General features: G+C 43.8%; 1 protein-coding gene across 1 annotated transcript in view; it reads left to right on the forward strand.

Annotated features, from left to right (window-relative positions):
• The window catches only part of TMEM248 (transmembrane protein 248), a 29199-nt gene extending 12842 nt beyond the window's left edge, over positions 1-16357 (forward strand). The window contains exons 2-7 of the mRNA XM_075013999.1: positions 5283-5459; positions 6251-6536; positions 7853-8003; positions 10549-10732; positions 11041-11184; positions 13595-16357. Of these exons, the coding sequence (XP_074870100.1) occupies positions 5301-5459; positions 6251-6536; positions 7853-8003; positions 10549-10732; positions 11041-11184; positions 13595-13615 (945 nt within the window). The 5' untranslated portion in view covers positions 5283-5300 and the 3' untranslated portion in view covers positions 13616-16357. The remainder of the gene's footprint in view (positions 1-5282; positions 5460-6250; positions 6537-7852; positions 8004-10548; positions 10733-11040; positions 11185-13594) is intronic.
• Positions 16358-19908: the final 3551 nt, after the last annotated feature.

A 19908-nucleotide genomic window follows, 5' to 3' on the forward strand; every position in this document is an offset into this window, starting at 1 on the left:
GAGTTCTAAATGTTGTTTGGCAGTTTTGATGCCCACTTGCAGAACAAGCCCTGCGAGCCACCCACCTGAGCCCTTCCCCAAAGCCAGGCACCACTAGTCCCTGCTCTTACCCCAGCCCCCCATCCAGCAGCATGGGACTCAGGCAGCTGGCACATAGTTGGGGGTGGGTGGCTGGTGGGAGGCAGCTGGTTCTGGCAGTGTGGGGCTCGGGTTGGGGGCAGGTGGGCAGTTCGTGCAGGAGGCTCTGGCAGTGCAAATCTCAGGCGGCCGGGTGGCTTGTGCGTTCAGCTCTGGCAGCTGGCATGGGGCTCAGGTGCTGGCCAGCTGGGGCTGCAACAGGCACTCACAAGGGATCAAGAAAAACTGTGCGCTTATTTTTAATTTTAAATGTTATGTCAAGTTTGTGTTTATTTTAAATTAAAAATTGAATTTTTTTTTGTAAAAGGGGGGTTGGATGATGGTTAAAAAAAGAGGTGGAGTGTGTGAGGTTTTCTCAAAAATCAAAAGGGGGCGTGATACCAAAAAGTTTGGGAACCACTGATCTAGATTGTAAGAAGGAAATAGCAACTAAAATAGCGAAAGCAAGATTGAGTTTGAAGGTGATAGGTAAGATCTGGAAAAGCAAAGCAATTAGCTTAGGAACGAAGCTGAGTGTCTTGAAAACTTACATATTCAGCGTGTTGTGCGGATGTGAGACGTGGATGATAACAAAAGATTTCAAAAGGAGGATATTGGCCTTCGAGACGAGGATTTATAGAAAGATCCTGAGAATAGGATGGATGCAGAAGGTCACCAGCAAGGAATTATATAGGAAGATATGGCCAAAAGAGAACCTACTGCAGAAGGTTATACAACGCAAGTTACAGCTATTTGGGTAAATCTGCAGAATCTATGTCCAACAAAAAATCAAGACTGTGGTATTTGTCATAATGGAAAGCTCACACAGGAGAGGCAGCTGCACAGAGAATGGTGTGGAGCTAGTTTGCAGAAACTAAGCCACTCCACACTGGACAGGGAAAGATGAAAGGAAATAGGGAGAGAAGCATTGGACACCAACTGGCACTGAGCCCATGGTGGTTCATGATGATGATTTTTGCACTTGTTAATTAAAGTGCAAGGATAGGGGCTTTTATCAGTAGCACTGGGTGTTTTTACAGCAAGGTATGCGCTCTGAGAGGATACACTGTCTCCTCTTTCCTTTTTTTCTCCTGCTTTCTTCTCTCTTCCTCTTTCTTATGCCCTTCCTTCTTCTCCCACATACAAAGAATTTTTACCTTTAGATGTTTGTAGTGCTGCTAGTGATCATTGCTGGTGCAGTGGGGCTGCTCCCCTTAGTCTTTGGGGAGCTGTAGGCGTCCGGAGCTAGGGCAGTGCCTGTAGCTCCGGCGGGGACCGCAGCTGCACCGGCAGTCCTGGGAAGCCCAGCCCTTGGCTCAGGGTGGCGCAGCAGCAAAAGGGGTTACAACACCGGCTCAGCCCTCAGTCCAGGGCAGGGCAGCAGTTTGCAGTTTATAGTACAAGCCCGGCCCTCAGTTTGGGGCGGGGCAGCAGCACAAGGGTTCGGAGCACAAGCCCAGCAAGGGCTTGCTCGTGAGGGAGGTGGGTAGGGGGTCGCAGGCCCTCCCACTCCACTGCGACCCGGCCCAGGGCTCTGGGGGTCGCTCACACGTGACCATGGCGGTGGGGATCCAGGCCGCAACACACCGCCATGGGTTCGGGAGCAGCGTTCCCCGGGCCACTTCCTACCTCTCCCTCTACCGGGGGAAGGTCCCAGTCCATCTGGTCAGGGGGTCCCACGGGGTCAGCCCCCCTCCAAATCGTCTACCTTTGGGGGCTCCAGCCAGTCAGTCATCTCCACATCATTGGGGTAGTTCGGCGGCGCTAGCACAGTGGGCCTGAGGCGATCCTGGGCCTGGGGGCTGCAGGGGTCCGCTGAAGCTCCGGGGCAGGCTGCCCGTGGGGCCTCATGGTCGCTCGCCCTTGTTGGTCTGGCAGACCCCGGGGTTTCCTCCAAGGCTGGGGGTCTCCACCGGCGTGAGGGTCCTGGCAGGTCTGGGAAGTCCGGGTAGGTCCCCTGGGGCATCCGGATCCGTGGCTGGCCTGGATGGTCTGGGCCGCTGGGGGCTTGCTCCTCCGGACCGGTCGGGTGGTAGCGGGCTGTCTGCCCCTGGCGCCGGGGAGCTCAAGAAGGCACTCCCTCCCTGCCTGGAGGCCCAGGCTTTAATGGGTCCTGAGCTCTGCCCTTGGCCCTTCTGGCCCTAGGCCCCGCCCTCTGAGGGGTGGGCCACTGGTGTTCTGGCTCCAGGACCACCCACCAGGGCCTCCGCGCAGCCTCCTCGGCCTCTGAGTCAGCAGAAGGCCACACCGGCTCACTACAGGAGCATCCAGGATACAAACCTGTTTAAAAAGTTGTACCGAGTTAAAAAGAGAGTGTTTGTATGTTAGTCTGTGCCATGTGTTTTCTGTTTCTGTTGATGTAAAGTGATTTTTCTTCCTTGAAGAGACAGATGAGTGTATGCCAGTAAAATATTAAGAATACTGAAATGAAAAGTTGTCCTTTATTATAAGACTCATATATGCCACATGCTTCTAGTGAGAGACAGTCAGGCACATAAACCTGCAGGGAGCATAATCCCTGACTTCTTAAACTCTCAAGAGCCTGATCTTGTTTTAATCCTCGATTGCTGAGACTTATCTGTTAAAGCCATGCTCTTGATGCTTGTGAGCAACTGAAACATACAACAGTTTGGAAGTGCAGAACGGGTTTCTAGCTAAAGTCCTGTTGTACACAAAAAGATTGAGCTATTTAGTGTGACTGTAAATAAAGCAAATAAAAGAAACAGGATTGCTTTGGATGGTGTTATCTTGACCAGTCTCCGCAGTAGAGCCTTAAAGCTGCACTTTAACACTGACTGACTGCATTGTTTTCTTTGGGAAGGGATGAGTAAATTCCAGTGTAGCGCTTTGTTTCCTCACTTGCATTACTGGAAAACTCAAAAGAAATGGCGAAACAATAGGATTAAATGGAAATTCTGTTTCAGCTCAAATATTGTAGGTGTAGCCAAGTTAGTCTGTATCTTAAAAAACAGCAAGAAGTCCTGTGGCACCTTATAGACTAACATATTTTGGAGCATAAGCTTTTGTGGGCAAAGACTCGCTTCATCAGTTGCATGAGTGGAAGAGTTTGAGGAGGGTTTAAAGAGGGAGTCTCAGTCAAGGGGTGGGCCAGAGTTGACAAGGAAGATGTGGCCCATTATCAGCAGTTATGTGGAGTTGTGAACATCAAGAGAGGAGAAATCAAGTCAGTTCAGTGAGAGAGGATGTGGCCCATTATCAGAACATCTACATCTGATAGCTGTTGCATCTGCCAAAGTGGGTCTTTTCCTGTGAAAGCTTATGTTCCAAAATATCTGTTAGTCTATAAGGTGCCACAGGACTTCTGGCTGTTTCAGCTCAGTATACCAAGAGTAGTCAATAGGTGGATCACTGGTCAAACTCCGCTGACCATAATCTTTTGAACAGACCTTGCCCTCTTTTTATTTACATATTGTCATTATCATGTTTTATTATTTTATCTGGAGTTTGGATCTTGACTTAAGAAATTTGTACTTTTGACAAAAATTGATTATCCCTGCAGTACACTTAGGCCAAGTCTGTGCTACAGACCTGTGTCAGAGTGACTGCCTCACACGGGGGGCTAAAAATCTGCATTCCTGAGCGATGGGGAAAGCTTCTCATAGCAACATCACTACTGCCTCACAGGAGGCGGGTCAACTACGCCGCTGGGAGAAGTGATGCTATCCCCATCGGAGTGTCTTTACGTTAGTACTATACTGGCATAGCTGTGCTGATGCAGCATTTAAGCCTAGACCTGCCCTAACTCAGTGTACAGCATTCACGGTCCCAGTGGGGCCAATAGTCACAGAAGCCCTGGGACAAGGTGGGAGTGGGGCCCAGCTTGGCACTCGAGGATGTGGGCCAACAGTGGAAGGGACAGGGCTTAGGGTAGTCAGCCCTGAGTGCTGCTCAGACCATGGTTCCTTCCATATTCCCCCGAACTGTGTGGCACAGCAGAGCAGCTCTGTCATGGCATTTCAAAGGGCTCAGGAGCTCCAGCCACTGACAAAATAGCAGTGGCTGGGCTGCTGGGCCTGTTTGAAATAATGGGTTTCTGTACGACTGTCCCCTTTGCTGCCACACCCTCCCTCCTGTTGGGGTCCTGCACAGTCCTATCAGCCTCATTTGGGTCAGCAAATTAAGCAACGTCTACACGAGAGTGTTAGTGTGCTGTTTCTTTCTGGGTTTATGGGTATGAAAACACACCCCACTGACTCCTACCCAGTGCAGCAAGTTACAGTGCCATAAAGTGCCAGTGTAAATTGGTCTACAGTGCTGCGATCTGTATTCCTAACCTTTTTAGCAGTGACTTCCCTTGTGGAGGTTGTTTATGTAGCGCGCTGGGAGAGCTCTCTCCTAAGGCTCCCACCTCGGCCATGTGGCTGTGCTTCAATTTTAGAAGTGTAGCTGAAGTCCAAGTTCATACTTTTGTTCATTCTGAAGAACCAACAATGTGATTATTTTGGCTCAGTCAATAAGCGGAATTAAGTGTTACTGGTTACGAGACTTGAGATGACGTGTCAGCTGGAAGTGTTCCAGCCTGACTTTCTCCCATCCCAGTTTGCACATCTGGTGGTTAGAAAAAGCCTTGGTTTATTGGTAAACTAATGAGATGTGATGTAGAGGTTTTACTCTAACCAAATTGCTTTTTAGAGTTAGAATGGTACTTTGCAGCTACATAGAATAATTCTCATTTATAAAATGCCGTCATCTATTTCATGCTTGGTTCGGCTGGGTTCTACAACAGCTTTTAAAGGCTTTTGCCTTAAGTTTGGAAGTATAATGATTCAACTGGAAATTTCCAGTTTTTAATCTGTGGGGGTTCATGGAAATGGTATCTCCATTGTCATATTTTCAATTCAGAGGAGTCCAAACAGCTATGTATGTTATGCTGGGTGACAAGTGAAGGAAATAAAGTAGATGAGCTATATGGACTTTGGCTGTCAGTAATGGGAAACTTCTGTTATGATCAATGGCAGCTTTCTTTCCCTTCTCCCAAGACTACATTTTCCAGCAAGGAAATCTGACACGTTTTTGAGGAATTAATTTTTTAGACTTGTTCTGTCTGCAGTCACATTTTTCTGTTTATTGACTTAAATTATGTCTTGGGGAAAATATAATATTCTTCCAGTGTGTCACTCTAATTTAATGCTCTCCACTTTCAGGTGGATCTAATCAGAATAATGTTCAACATAAACCCTTTGGAGAACCTGAAGGTTTACATCAGCAGTCGCCCTCCCCTTGTGGTCTTTATGATCAGTGTAAGCGCAATGGCAATAGCTTTTCTGACACTGGGTTATTTCTTTAAAATCAAGGAGATCAAGTCACCTGAAATGACAGAGGTATGGCATAAGAAGATACGTATAGTAATACCATGTAGTAACACATTTTTTGGATGAGACATGCTTATTTAAGAAGCACGCACAAAATTACTTTTAATAGTTTGCCTGTTTTTCTCCAAAAATAAATAGCTTATAATAGTGCATAGGTGCAGATTGTCTTCATTTGCATTAATGTATTTATATGTAGTAGTTGTTTACTTTGTAAAGAATGATCTTGATGTCATTAATTTGATAGCATGAAAATTAATGTTCTATTCGGAGATTGTGTTTGTAATTCCCTCTGCTACCACTACCTTTATTGTATTCTGACAACTAAGTTGATTCATGGAACCTCTACTGATCTGTGTTACAAGTTTCCTTGTACAACCTCTTCCCTAGTTTGGGTACATTTTGATATAAGTGCATGAGCCTGACATCGTTGGGAGTTACCTGATGAGAGACACTAGGGTTCCTGACTAGGCAAAGCTGGATGTGACAACACCAAAATTATTAAATTAACGTGTAGCTCTGCAGAGAGTAGTATTGTACCATACTCCTTTATAGTTTTAAAAAGGAGTAGTTAGTGGGAATGAGAATTAGTGTCTGATTTATAAAAACAGACATTGACACCAGATGTTTCTCTTATTGAGAATGTGGCTGTTTCAGTGGAAGACAGGATTGAATTTGTTTTGGAGAAGTGGCGTCCCATATAAATTTAAAACTAGATATAAAAATCTTAACTGCTGTGAAGCTGGAGCAGAAGAGAATAATTTTGCTCATCTAAGGTAGATTTTTGTCTTACTTTTTCAAAGGATTGGAATACTTTCCTCCTGAGGTTTAATGATTTGGACTTCTGTATATCAGAAAATGAAACCTTAAAACATCTCATCAATGAAACCACCACTCCAGAAAGTACAGTGACTAGTGGACAAGCCAGATCTTCTACACAATCGCCACAGACTCTTGAGGACTCAGGTCCAGTAAACATCTCTGTGACAATCACTCTAACTCTGGATCCACTCAAACCATTTGGCGGATATTCCCGTAATGTCACACATCTAAGTTCCACAATTTTGGGGCACCAGCTTGGACTTTCAGGTATGCTAAGTTTGATGGTTCCAAGAGTGAATAATAATGCTTCTGGTCTTAGAAATTTTTGAGAAAGGAATATAAAACTCTAGCTAGTTGCTGAAGAGGCATATCATGGGCTGAGTCTTTATGTGCATTGCTAAAATTGTTGCCTGTAGTTTTCAATGATGGGCCTGTGTGATTTTGGTTAAAGTACTTTCATCCTTTTATTTTGAGGTGATAAGGCAGATGTATGTACAGTCAGCCATACGTTCTATTTTGCAATCTAAAAGTAGATCCCATCAGTCCAATGACATTCATCTACAAGTATTTTCAAAGCAAATTTGTAACCTCAAAAAGCTGCTTCCATGCTTATTCAGGGATTCCGAACCTGTTGTACACTTGAGTGCTGCTGATCAGTCAGTTTTGGTGGTGATGAATCCTTCTGCTTTAATGATCTAGCTGTACTTTGACTGAAAATCTTTTTGTTTTCAAATCAACCGTACAAACTTCATAAAGAAAAAGCTGCTGAAAAGAAGCAACCATTGTAAAATTTTCCATTGATGCTAAGATCTTGAAGAGTCTAAACCATTCTATTGGCTTGCCTGGCTGATGGGACAGATCAGTGGTTGTTGGAGACTTAAAAGTGTTTTACAGTAACTTTTAGCATTAATCATCATGGGTGCTATGAAGTCAAGGTGGCTTGTACCTAAAATATCCTATGGCAAACATAGACTATTCCACTGAGTCTCTGTTGCATCCTGCTTTCCTAGCTATCTAAGGCAGTTTCTGTTGGTCAGACCACCTGGATTTAATCTGACTCAAATATGGTTTATTCCTGTTGATCTAAATTTATCATTTACAAAACCCAGTGTTTCAGTCTGGTGTCTCCGTAGTTTTATCTGTTGATGAGGTTGTGCATATTAAGGTGCGTTTCAGCAGTTAAATCTGCATGGATTTTTCTGAAGTTCAGAAAAAACAGCTGAACTTAAGTTTTAGGAGGAGAAGAGCTAAAACTTTTGAGATGTAAATTCTGATACAACTGTTGCAGACAACGTCTTGGATTATGAATGGTAATAGAAAGGGGATTTCTAAGTTTTGAAACTTGTGAAGGTCCAGTGGTGGTAGGACCAGGTCCAAAATATAATCCTTACTAATAACTGTGTGTTTTGTAGGGGAAAGGAAATGGTGGTCTGTAATCTTCTTGATGTTTCTTTGCGCCCCCACCCCCCACCCCGTGACGGCTACAAAGCTGTCTCCCAAAGAGTGCAACTGACCACACTCCCTTTCGTAGTACTGTATGTGTAGCTATTACTGCTCTTGCATCCAAACTTTCTTTCTAAAAGGCAGAGAATCCCATGAGGAGATGAACATTACGTTCACCCTGCCTGCTGCTTGGAATTCAGATGACTGTGTTCTCCATGGTCACTGTGAACAGGTGGTATTCACAACCTGTATGACTGTCACAGCTGCCAGCAATGTGTTTCCTGTCACAGTGTAAGTACATTACTAAATGTTTTGTTCTTAGCCTGGTTAACTGCAAAATATACCCATGGCCACAGGGTTTGCGACCAAAATAGCAAGAAGAGCCATTTTTTCAAATTCAGTTACATTGTGGCTGTTGAAGGATTGATTTTTGTATGTGAATGGGACACAGTTGTTAATAAATAACATCAAACTTTACTTTTTGTAACCCCTATTTTAAGAACAGCACACACCCAATGATCTCTACCAGCTAGAGAAAGTTACGCCCATCTCCAGGCTTTACCTGCCTTTACCCCTTCAGCTCCAAACTGCCATCCCATCCTCAGGTTTAACCCCTGTCAGCCCCAAAGCTGTCCCCTCATCACCAGGATTTACTTGCCTCCACAAATGAGGTCTGTGTGCTACTGCTGCTGCTCCATGGCTGCTGGCCTCTACTGCTGCCCCCACCACCTCCTTCTCAGTGTGGCTGCGCAGCTCTAGCAGGGGCAGGCTCAGCTGCCCCTTCCGCCAGCTCTCCTGCAGGCTGACTTCCCCCACATTGAGCACACGGGCAGCTCCCTGCCCTGCTGGCTCCCCCCATTGCCTTTGGCTGCTCAGCAGCTCCGGAGACTGTGGCCGCTTAAACAGAAAAACTTAAATTCCCTTTCAACTGTGGGTATGGTTTAAGGCGTGGAAGCCTCCAGAGCTGCCAGTGGAGTCAGCAGCTTGGAGCTGCAGGTTGCTGAGCCCTTCCCATGGCTCTCTTAATGCTTTAGTTGCTTTTCTTATGCTCCCTTTGTTCTGACATGACCTGTGGAGGTAAGTGTTACGTTCTCTTTTTAGTAGTATAAAGTCCCGTTTGCTCTTAAAAGACGTTTGTCGTCTTTACTAATACAGTAGAGTTTCTCGCAATATTGTTTAATTCCATCACTCCCAACATGTTATCACATGCTGTAGTTTAGCTAAATGGTCCCTACTGGAGTTCTAGCCACAGTCCAGGGGGTTTGGACAGGTTCTGTAGAACTCAGTTTTGAAACTAATAGGATAAACAATTCAGTTTGAAGTATCCAGCTCTAGCAACTGTAGGGGAAAGATACAGGGCTGGATAAATTACTGGTCTAATCTGGTATGACACATTTCTTTCTTGTGCAAAGTTTCATTTTAGTACTTGATATTCTGTCAGTTTTTCTTCCATTTCAAAATACAGTCACTTCAATTTTAAAAGTGCAAACAGGTATTTGAGGACTTCCGAATCCCTAATTTGCAGGAAATGTCCAGTTCCTCTCTCTCTGTCCAAGTCAGAGCCAGCTTAGCCTGAGTCCTGTCTACCTCAAAGCTCCTCAGAAATGAAGCTTGTTGTCTTCAGCAAAAGTCAATGGTGGTGGTTGTGAAAGAGGAGTTTTTGGAAAACGTTCTATAAATTGAACAATGAACATGGCTAAAGTGATATTTCGCAGGGAAACTGATTGTTCAGGGGACTGGTAAGATGATAAAAAAATAGGTGACATTATTTCTTTAAGTTGGTAGCTTGCTCAAAGCCCTGATCGTTGGTGATCAAAAGTTGATTCTTTCTGGCAACTGTTCTATTTGAAATGAGCTTGTTCTCTTCAGCATTAGTAGGGGGTATGTGTTTCTTTCTCTGTCTCTACGCACACGCTGTTGTGAGCGAGAGAGAGTGAGAGAGCCCACAACAACTTGCAGCCCTGCTCCCCAAACACAATAGTGGCTGACTCTGCCTCTATCCCTGCTCCTGTCCCCCCGCCCAAGTTGGGAACAGAAGCTGAGTCAGCCTCCGTGCCAGCCTAGCCTTTTAAATGAAGACTTGCAGGTTGAGAGGCATGGTTAACCGAGTAACCAACAGAAATTTTGTTGATTACTGGGTTACCAGATTACTCCCTTCAATATGCCTAGAGTAAATTGCTCTCCTGCCTACAGGTGACTTTGCCAGACCAGTGTGGGGACAGTGCTGCTCTCTGGGCTGCTGTACCTGCTCTTTGGATAGAGAACCCTTCACATTTTTGTGGGTGTGAACATGTTAAATGGACTTACAGCAGGTGGAGTGTTGGGTGGGGAAAGTGCCACACTGGTTGATTACTGATAGTAATAGGCTTTGCTCCTGTCTTCTCCGAAGGCTCAGGCACACTTAGTTACAGTTCTTTATCTCCTTTCTCTCCTAGAGCGAGGGGTGGGTTCACTTTAAAGCTGCATTAAAAACCTTGGAAGTGTTTTGAAACAAGTACATACTCCCCTCATTACATGATGGCAGGTTTAACTTCAAAGAAAGTTTTTAATGTTGCTGTAAATTCTGGACTTTCCTTTAGCTGTGGCATTTTATTTTGCCATTATGCTACAGATGATCTTGACTAAAGCAATAAACTGTTTAACATTGTTCAAAGAGGGAATGGCCCTTACTATGTTCTTCTTGTCCAGTAGTCTGAAGAAGTGGGTGTCACCCAGAAAAGCTCATGACCTGATAAATTTTTGGTATCTAAGATGTTACAGGACTACGTGTTATATTCTCAGGGTCATCCAGGACACTGAAAATGACAATTAATTTGTCTGGTTTTTTTTCCCTCAGTCAGCCACCGCATTGTGTTCCTGAGACTTACAGCAATGCTACACTCTGGTACAAGATCTTCACTACAGCCAGGGATTCAAACACAAAATATGCCCAAGATTATAACCCTTTCTGGTGTTACAAAGGAGCCATTGGAAAAGTCTATCATGCTTTAAATCCCAAGTTAACTGTCATAGTTCCAGATGTAAGTGCCAGTGATCTTTGTGTGTTCCATTTACTGAATAGTGTCTGTTCATTTAGCTGAATCAGCTATTCTTTCCTTCCTGGTTTAAAATAGGTGCATAGTACTGCTTTCTTAAATAGTTGCTTGCAGTGTTGTAGCTCTGTGGGTCCCATTAGAGTGGTAAAGTGGGTTAAGTTCTGCATTAGCAATATAGAAGATATCTTTTGTATTGGGAAGATGGCTTCTTTGCTAATCAGCTAAACATTGCTTGAATGTGAAATGCCTTCTCTGACTACAGAATCAGTAAATAGTTTTATTTTTCTACGCAGGATGATCGCTCACTAATAAACCTGCATCTTATGCATACCAGTTATTTTCTTTTTGTGATGGTGATTACAATGTTCTGCTATGCGGTTATTAAAGGTAGACCAAGCAAACTGAGGCAAAGCAATACAGAATTCTGTCCTGAAAAAGTAAGTTTACCTGAAATAATACAAACAGCATTGGTATGGGGGAGGAGGGAGATGAGAAGATGTTTCTGTGTACAAAAATGATTTGCTGCTCTCACCACCTAGTTCCTCACGAGAGGACAGTAACTAAAGGCACTGTAAAAGGTTCCTTGCTCTCTGCCTTTATATCAAGGATCTCAAACTCTCTCAACCAGGGGACCATCTACGACCTGAGCAGTTCCGTGATTAGGCCCATGCAAGACTGCTGGCACATGAGTCCCTGGGGCCCTTGAGTGGGGGTCTCCATACCCTTTCCCCAGTTCCAGCCCCTCCCTCCCCTTACTCCATTTTCTTCCCCCCTTAAACCTCTTCCTCCAAGACCCCTCCCCTGAGGGACATGACCCTTGGGGATTACTGAGACCCCTTCAGCAGGGGTTATGACCCCCCCGACCCCTTTCTCTCACCACGGCAACAGGAACCATGAATACGTGGAGTGGTGCAGCAGCCTCTGCTCTGCTACCATCTCCCAGGCCAGCGCAGTTGCTCCGTGCTGGTGGTGCTTTCTGCGGCAGTGGTGAGTGGAGCACCCGAGCCTGCTGTGCTCTACTCCACAGCGGGCTGGGGCGGGGGCCCTCTGTTTCCCACTGCTGCGGTGAAGTGGAGTGACAAAGCTGGCCTGGAGACTGGGGCAGAGCAGAGGCAGCAGCGTCACTCCGCTTCCCTGCTGCAATGAGTGTGGAACGGGGGAGCTGATCCCTGCTGCCAGCCCCAGCCTGGCCAAGGGCCCATGGGCTAACCTGAGTGTAGAGGACCATCCTATCCACAGGATAGTTGGGGCAGTTGTTTGTGGAGGGCCCCCCAAAGCATGGAGCCTGGGGTGGCTGTCCTGAACCATCCTATGGTTGAGAACAGTTTTTTGCACATACCTCCCTTGGGCCAAAGGGTCATGCTGAGCTAACACCCAGAAGTTGCTCTAGCCTCACTGCGCTGCTGCTGGTGGTGTAGGATGAGGGCCCAGAGAGTTTTTAATTGCATTGGGGTAGCTGGTAGGGCCGAAGGGTGCATGTGTGCGAGTCCTGCCAGAAGGGCATGCTCCATGGCGCACTAGGAGGTTTTGAGGACTGGTGTTGGCCCCAAGGTAAACTGAGCTTGAGACCCCTGCCTTGTATCCAAACCCAGGGTGTAGTGGAGCACAAGGTGGAAGATCCCCTTCAGACATGCCTTGATTTAAGAGTAGGATAGTTCAGTCTGTGGCTAAAGCAGAGGACTCTGAATCATGACTGCTGGCATCTCTTGGGTCTCAAGCCGCTGGCATGAAGCCCTTGAACAAATGAGTTAACTGCTTGGTGTCTATATTTTGCCTCTTGTTTGAAAGAAGTACAATAGTCCTCTCCACCCTGTGGGTGTTCAGAAGCTTAACATATATTTACAGAGCACTGGTAGATCCTTCAATTAAAGATTTCTTATTGTGTAAGTGGAGAGTATTAGTTGCAGTTCAGTAACTACAACACCAGTTGTGGCTCTTTTGATACAGTTTACTTAAGTATTAGAGGTGTTTACAACACTGTATTATTTGCAGTTCGGCATGTATGTAAAGCTAGGATTACACAGTTTGAAATAGTCTTAGATTCTCTTATTACAGGAAGGTAGAACACATTTATTTAAAATATTATCGCTGCTAATTCTGCTTGTTGTAATTAGCATTAAAAATTAATGCTGATGCTGGTTTAAGGGCAGTTTAATTATATGCATACACATGCACTTTGCTTAATGGATTAAATATGAATGTATTTAACTATGTAACAAGAAGTACTATCCATTATTAGGAAATGGTGAATATCTTTGAATTTTTTATGAATACCAGTTAGAAAATTATCCACTGTATTTCAGTCTTGTTTGCAATCAGTCCTTAGGCAATGACAGACATCCTAGCTCAGTGATGGGAACCTGCAGCCCATTGGGGTTCCTTGTGTGGCCCAGGAGACATTTTGTTTACTATTGCCCATTCACAGGGTTGCTGGATTAGGCTGGTTTCCATCTCCGGAATTTTTTTTTCCTACTGGTTTTACTACAGTGACAGCCATGTAAAACCAGGGCACGTGGAAGTGAGGTATATTTTGACTACACACAACTTTGACTGTGAAAGCCATGTGCTCCCACTGCAGCCAATGGAAGTGCTGCTGTGATTCAGCTGGCAAACCCCACAAATTCTATGTATGCAGGTGCAATTTTAACACTACCCTATGTTGGGAAATTGTCTTGGTTATGACAGTCTTGAGTCCATTGAGGTGGAGGGCCACTCGTGCATCGCTCACTAGCCTACATTATGAATCACTGTCTTAGCTGCATAGAGATAAATAATGTGTAAGTAAAGTCGATTTCAGTTATACTCAAGATCTTAATTCTCTAATGGTTCATTTTGTTTTATTTTTAGGTTGCTTTGTCAGAAGCATAATCCATCTCCTCCTTTTACTGAAAATGGCTGAGAACCATAATCATTGCCTGCTGAACCCAGAGTGGGTCTTAAGACTTTGTGAATACATTATCTTGCAATGTTGGTTTATTCCAACCAAAGACATTTCAAGTGCCTGTAACTGATTTGTACATATTTATAAAGTATATCCAGAACAGGTCCGATGATGCACTTGTACCGCGTAGTAGTGCGGCGTGAATCTTTAAACTTTTACCTGTGGACATAGCCGAATGTATAGATAATAGATCTGTTTAGTGATAAGGATCACGTAGTCAGAGCAAGATATTTTTGTCTAGCTGCATCCTGGGCAGGTTAAGATGCCTTTCCAAATGTCTCAAACAATACAAAACAGACCCTTTGTTTTTGGCCAATGATATGTACAGCGTGTTTGAAACAGTCTGCATCTTTGATAGGATACTACATTTCCAAAGCCATTGATCTACTACATAAATTTCATGGATGTATGTGGCTTAATGTTTTTTTTCCATTTGTTCCTTGCTTGCAAGAAAAGATATCAACACTTCTAGTTTTTGGGTTTTTTTTTTTTAAACATAAGTACATATTTACATTTTAATACTGCTGTAGTTAGGACAAACTTGTGCGTTTATCCAAAATGTAATTAAAAAAAGGCAGAGTCTCATTTTAAAACCCTTTCTGTTGTGAAGTGCTAAGTTTGAGGTTTCCTGTGGCCTGCTGGAACGTCGGAGCATTACTTAGTTTTGGGGATTCCTTGGAAAACTTTTTCTGCTTACTTTGCCTCCCTGCCCCCCAGCCCGAGGCTTCAAACCAGGAACTTCTTTGAAACAAAGTAGCTTCTTATGACCTGTCTGAAAGTGGATTTAAAAAAGAATAATCTATTCATAGTCAGTTTTGGCTTCATAGAGCTTGGTCAAGTGCAGATGACAAAGGGATAAGGGAATATACAGTTACTAAAAGACCATTGTAAGTGCTTCATGTTGGACCTTCCATACATCTCTAAAGGGCAGCTGAAGATGACATGATTTTTATTAGCTTTGTCCAATTTTTATCTACTCTTGTCTACTATGGGAAAGATGAGAGCTAGTAGGCTAGTCCTGTTGTGAATAAGTTGAGAGAAATCTTGCCTGACAAATTTCTGTTAGTCTTTGTGACCATTCTTAAATCAGAGCAGACAGGATTTCTTTTTGTTCTGTGCATTTTTTCCTCCATTTCTGACTTATTCAGTCTCCTCCTTGATTTCCAGTTACCTTCTTAATTCTCATAAGAATTGAGAAGTTTCCTGTAGACATTTCCTCCATAGCTTTTAAAATCTCACTGGTTGCCTTAATGACCTTTCATGTCATAAGTCTTCCTGTCAGATAGTGCATTCCTACATTTGTAAATGTGCGTACATTTTTCTTTGGTAAGTTTCACACTGCCATGTGGTACATGAAACAGTTAATCCAATTCAAAGATTGTAATTGCTGATGTATTGGCATGAAGTCCCCTGTCCAGACACTAATGAACACACATTAGTGTGTCCTGCAAATCATATTATATAAAATTGATTCAGGACTCAGTGTATTGTAGATTCATATATTTCTGCAGAATGTTTGAAGCAAGACAATCAGATTTTTCTTCAGAAATGGTTCCTTGTATAATTGTGATTTGTTTTACATGGTGTACTGGCTATTTCACTAAAATATATTTTCTCCGGGTGGCTGTTTCTAAAAAGTTTAATATCAAGCTATTTAACCTGAATTCCAGAAGTAGAATAAGGTTCCTAGTCCTCATTTTAAGATGCTGTTCACAAATAAAACTCCACCAATGAAGTAGATTTACTGAGTAAAAACACACCGCAAACTTAAAGTGAAAATCTATTGTACTGCTCTTAATGTATGCCTCCCCAGCCTTTTAGTTAGTACTCATCTTTGAAATTGACCAGGAAGTGGTTCAGAACTGATAACTGAGGAAGGAGAGTGGTGCTAGTACAGTAGGTACCTGAATAAGCCCAGAGAACACTTACGTGATTGTGTTAAAGATAGTTTAAATAAAACTTGTAATCCATGATCTAATTTACCAAACTAATGTCAACCCCTGGAAGTCCTTAAATGACTATGTAGACAGTAAAAAGGGTTTTATATGGTGCGCTTCTGATAATTTGAAAGGCCATCTTAAAGAATACATAGTCAAACCCCACAACTGTACTGCAATAAACATTAAACTCAGATTGCAACCCCCAAATGCAAGATGAGCATTAAGGACCTATTTTTCATTTTTAATTTACCCCTTTATACCTAGGTATGACAATGCATAGGTGAGATCACCCAGTGGGCTGAGACTTTGTCATACTTAGGTGTGTCAGATTGTATGTAGGCACAATGGACAAAAATTTAATGCAGCCAAGCAGAAGGGTAAAAACTTATTAAAGTGGTTGTTCGGATCATATTGATCTTTCCTTTGTTTCCTTTTTCTTTTTTTAACTATGACTTGAATCAGTTTTGATTCTATTTGTAAGTGTTTTCTTGTTGTTAGAAAGCTGCCATTTCTGTTGCATTTTTCTTTTTGCATTACATAGAAAATCTGAGCCTTGGTTTACAGCCTTCCTCTGCAGGTGATATAGGGTCAAGATGGTATTTTTAAAAAAATAAAAAACATTTCACTTTGTTGCATGACCATTAATAGCTGATCTGGTGATGATATTTCTCTGCTATATTAATTTTGTGTTTGTAAGATGTGCATATTGCTTTGCAGAATAAAAAAAAAAGCTTATTCCATTGTCTCTTTTTTAACTTACCAAGTATTTGGGGGCATTTCATAAATAATCACTCTTTAGGTTGTGTGCAACACAAGGGGAATTTGTTCTGGCTGTGCACATCAGTGAGGAATTTCAAACCCTACCTTGTGCATATGCTCCAATAAACACTCCAGTTTGACTTGCTTTTTTAAGGTAAAAATGTATCTCATGCAGGAGGTGTAATTTTCATGTCCAACAAGAAAAAATGCAGAACTTAGTGACACCATCTAACCCAGCTATTTCTCCTTGTGTTTGAAGCTCTGGTGTCCTGCTGTATGGCTAAAGGTAGATCAGTAAACTTCATCAACAGTACAGATTTCTACACTGAAACAGGTAACAGAAGGGCTAATGTGAGAAATTCTTGGTTGTGGGGAGGAGTAGAAAACCGCTTCAGATAACTTGGAAATAGTGCAAAACAAAACAGTTTCACATCTCTGTAAGACTCTTATCTTGATAACTTTTAAAGGGAAACAATGTCCTTGGCTCTTTTCCAGTAGCACTGGAGATTGCTTCCTTTTTGGGTCTCTAACAGTTTGGACAGGGAAGCCAAAATGGTCATTTTCCCTATTTTCACTTCTGCTTTCTGTTTCTCATGCCATATACTAACTTGGGCATCAGCAACCTTTCGAAGGTGGAGTGCTGAAATTTGACCTTTTGACTTCTATGTACAGACCAAGTACAGGTGAGACTTTTTCAAGTCATTATTAGTACTACTTACAACAGCTTCATTGATAAATGAAGATGCAGAGCTTTAACCTGCTACTTCCAACCACCACCTAAAAGGTAATCTTGTTGGTTAATCCACAGGTGGCACGGCTTTGAGCAAACTTCTAGCTGCATGGGGGAGGATGGGTAGGGCTGAGCCTCTGCCTTGTGTGCTAGTGAAAATTGTCTTGCTTGCCACTCTTGGCACCTGTGCCAGGGCTTACTGACCCCTGGTCTAGTCCCTTCAGCCACACTGGCTTCTTGAGTTGTTGCACATATATAAATATTCTTTCTGGATCACTGGTCTCATACCAGAGGCTCTCAAACTGAGGAAGGGATGCTGTCTTGGAGGGGGCATGAAATGTGTTATGAGTGGATGAGAGAACCAGTATGTGAGTGTGGGAATTAATGCACACCTTTTACCCTCGCTAATGAGTATCGGAGAGGTAGCTGTGTTACTCTGTAGCTTCGAGAACAATAAGAAGTCTTGTGGCACCTTATGGACTAACAGATATTTTGGAGCATAAGCTTTCGTGGGCAAAGACCCACTTCATCAGATGCATGAGTCGAGGGGGGCGGGGTTTCAGAGGGGTATTTAAAGAACGGGGTCCCAGTAAGAGGGAGGGCCATAGCTGACAAGGTCTATTCAGCAAGGTGGAAATGGCCCATTATCAATAGTAGATATCAAAAGAGGAAAAAACAAGTCAGATCAGACAGGGGCATATGAGCCATTGTCAGAGTCTAATGGGGAGATCTTAAAATCCAGGGCAGAGAAGCTACCCTTGTAAGCTGCAAGCCACTCCCAGTCTCTGTTCAATCCTTGGTTAATAGAGTCAAGTTTGTTGACTTGTTTTCCTCTTTTGATATCTACTATTGATAATGGGCCATTTCCACCTTGCTGAATAGACCTTGTCATCTCTGGCCCTCCCTTTTTCTGGGACCCCATTCTTTAAATACCCCTCTGGAAACCACCCCCCAGTCATGCATCTGATGAAGCAGGTCTTAGCCCACGAAAGCTTATGCTCCAAAATATCTGTTAGTTTATAAGGTGCCACAAGACTTCTTGTTGTTCTCGCTAATGAATAACTAGCGAAGCTGGTTTCTCCCAATGTCTCAGGCCCTCAGATGGGGCCATCCATTTTGACAGCGTTCTGTTAAGCCTGTTTGGTATTATACGATGTCATTACCATCTGTACATTAATCCATTTTGCTGTGACACAGCTTGCATGATTAATTGTAAGCATCAACCACAATCATGCTTTTGTGTTTGCTCCTACTACAGCAGGTTACTGGCTCTGTAGAATAAGTGTCTTACTGCTGTTAGTGAGAGTCACTTTCTTCTTAAACCAGCATACGTACTGTGGGAGTTTGGCCTGTTTAGAGTGCTACAGACACAAAGGGAGGGTGTTCAAAGAAATTTGAGAACCACGGGTTCTCAGCCATTACAAATTTGGCTAATGGTGGAGGAGGGGGAGATGCTGATCTGATTAAAATTGACACAAAGCATTCTGGGTGAAAGTAAAATTGTTTTGACATTTGAGGATAATCAATTAGTTGCGGAGATGAGGGTGAGAAAAGGGGGCTCTCTTCTTATGTCAGCAAGGGAAGAGAGAAACTTTTTTAGTGTAACAAATTCCTCCTTGAAATGATCTTCAGCATGGACTTGTTGTGCCATTCATACGCTACCATTTTGGGTAGCGTTGACTTCCTGCACAGCAGTTTCTGTCACAGTGTAACGCAGTTCCAAATCGTCTGGATTAAAGTAGGGTGTCACCATTTGCAAGTACCACATTGGCAAATTCAATTTGTGAGTGGCCGTGCTTCCCTGGGGCTCTGAGCCCCCCCCCCCCGTCCCCCATACACTCACATTTGCACAGGTCCTGAACCCAGAACCCTCGTGAATACTGAGACCCTACTCGTACTTTCAGAGAAAGCTTCGTTTCAATGGAAGCGCTTGTTTCAATGCCGTGAGGAGTGGATATCTCGTTGAGCTGGTTCACATGTTTTACATGCCCAGCGCTGTCTGGAATTCCCTTGCTGGCTTCTGGCCCTCAGTTTTTGTGAAGAGCTCTCTAGGCTGAGCGGCACAGACAAATTGCACTCACTTAGTTCAATCTGTGTCATTTGCGTGTGTCTACCAGCCGTGGTAGTGCCCCTTCCCTTTGGAATGCTCTCCTTGTGATGGGCCTTTAGAACCAGAGTGGGGCCTGGAGTTCTAAGAACAGGCCTGTTAACTTAAATAAGTGTTTGCTTGTTTCTCCTCTGCCCCAGCTTTTGTGGCTCAAATGGTACCTTCTCTTTCCCTGATGGTTCCAGGAGCAGTCTTCACTGCTCCATGCTGAGTGGCTTTTCTACTGAATGCCTCAGAGGTGCTTCCTGGCTACAGGCAGGGTGTAAATTATTTCACTGAATTAGGTCTTGCTTTCGGCAGGGTGCCAGGTACCTTGAGGGAAGAATGGAGGTGATGACTGTGTCAGTTGGTTATTGTGGCCATATAAAGATATGGGGCAGAAACAAGCTAATTTCCATGTGCCTGGAACCAGTTCTTCCAACGCCCTCTTTTCTGTCTCTGGCTCAAAGGAAGACTGACCAGCATCTTGGCTTTCATGCGGGCAGTGTTTCAGTGAGCGACAACAGCGTCACGAGTTGCAGGGCAGAGCCTCAGGTGAGCAACAGGGCATGCCCTCTTTTTACCTTGGGGAAATGTGGTGGCCCTATAATCAAGGCCCAGGGTTGCTGATACTGGTGGTTAAACTGATGCTGCATCTTTCACGAGTGCTGGTGATAACCTTTGATTACATGGGGGAGGCTCTAA

Source organism: Carettochelys insculpta, chromosome 19 (assembly GCF_033958435.1).
Source record: "Carettochelys insculpta isolate YL-2023 chromosome 19, ASM3395843v1, whole genome shotgun sequence".
Classification (NCBI taxonomy): domain Eukaryota; kingdom Metazoa; phylum Chordata; order Testudines; family Carettochelyidae; genus Carettochelys; species Carettochelys insculpta.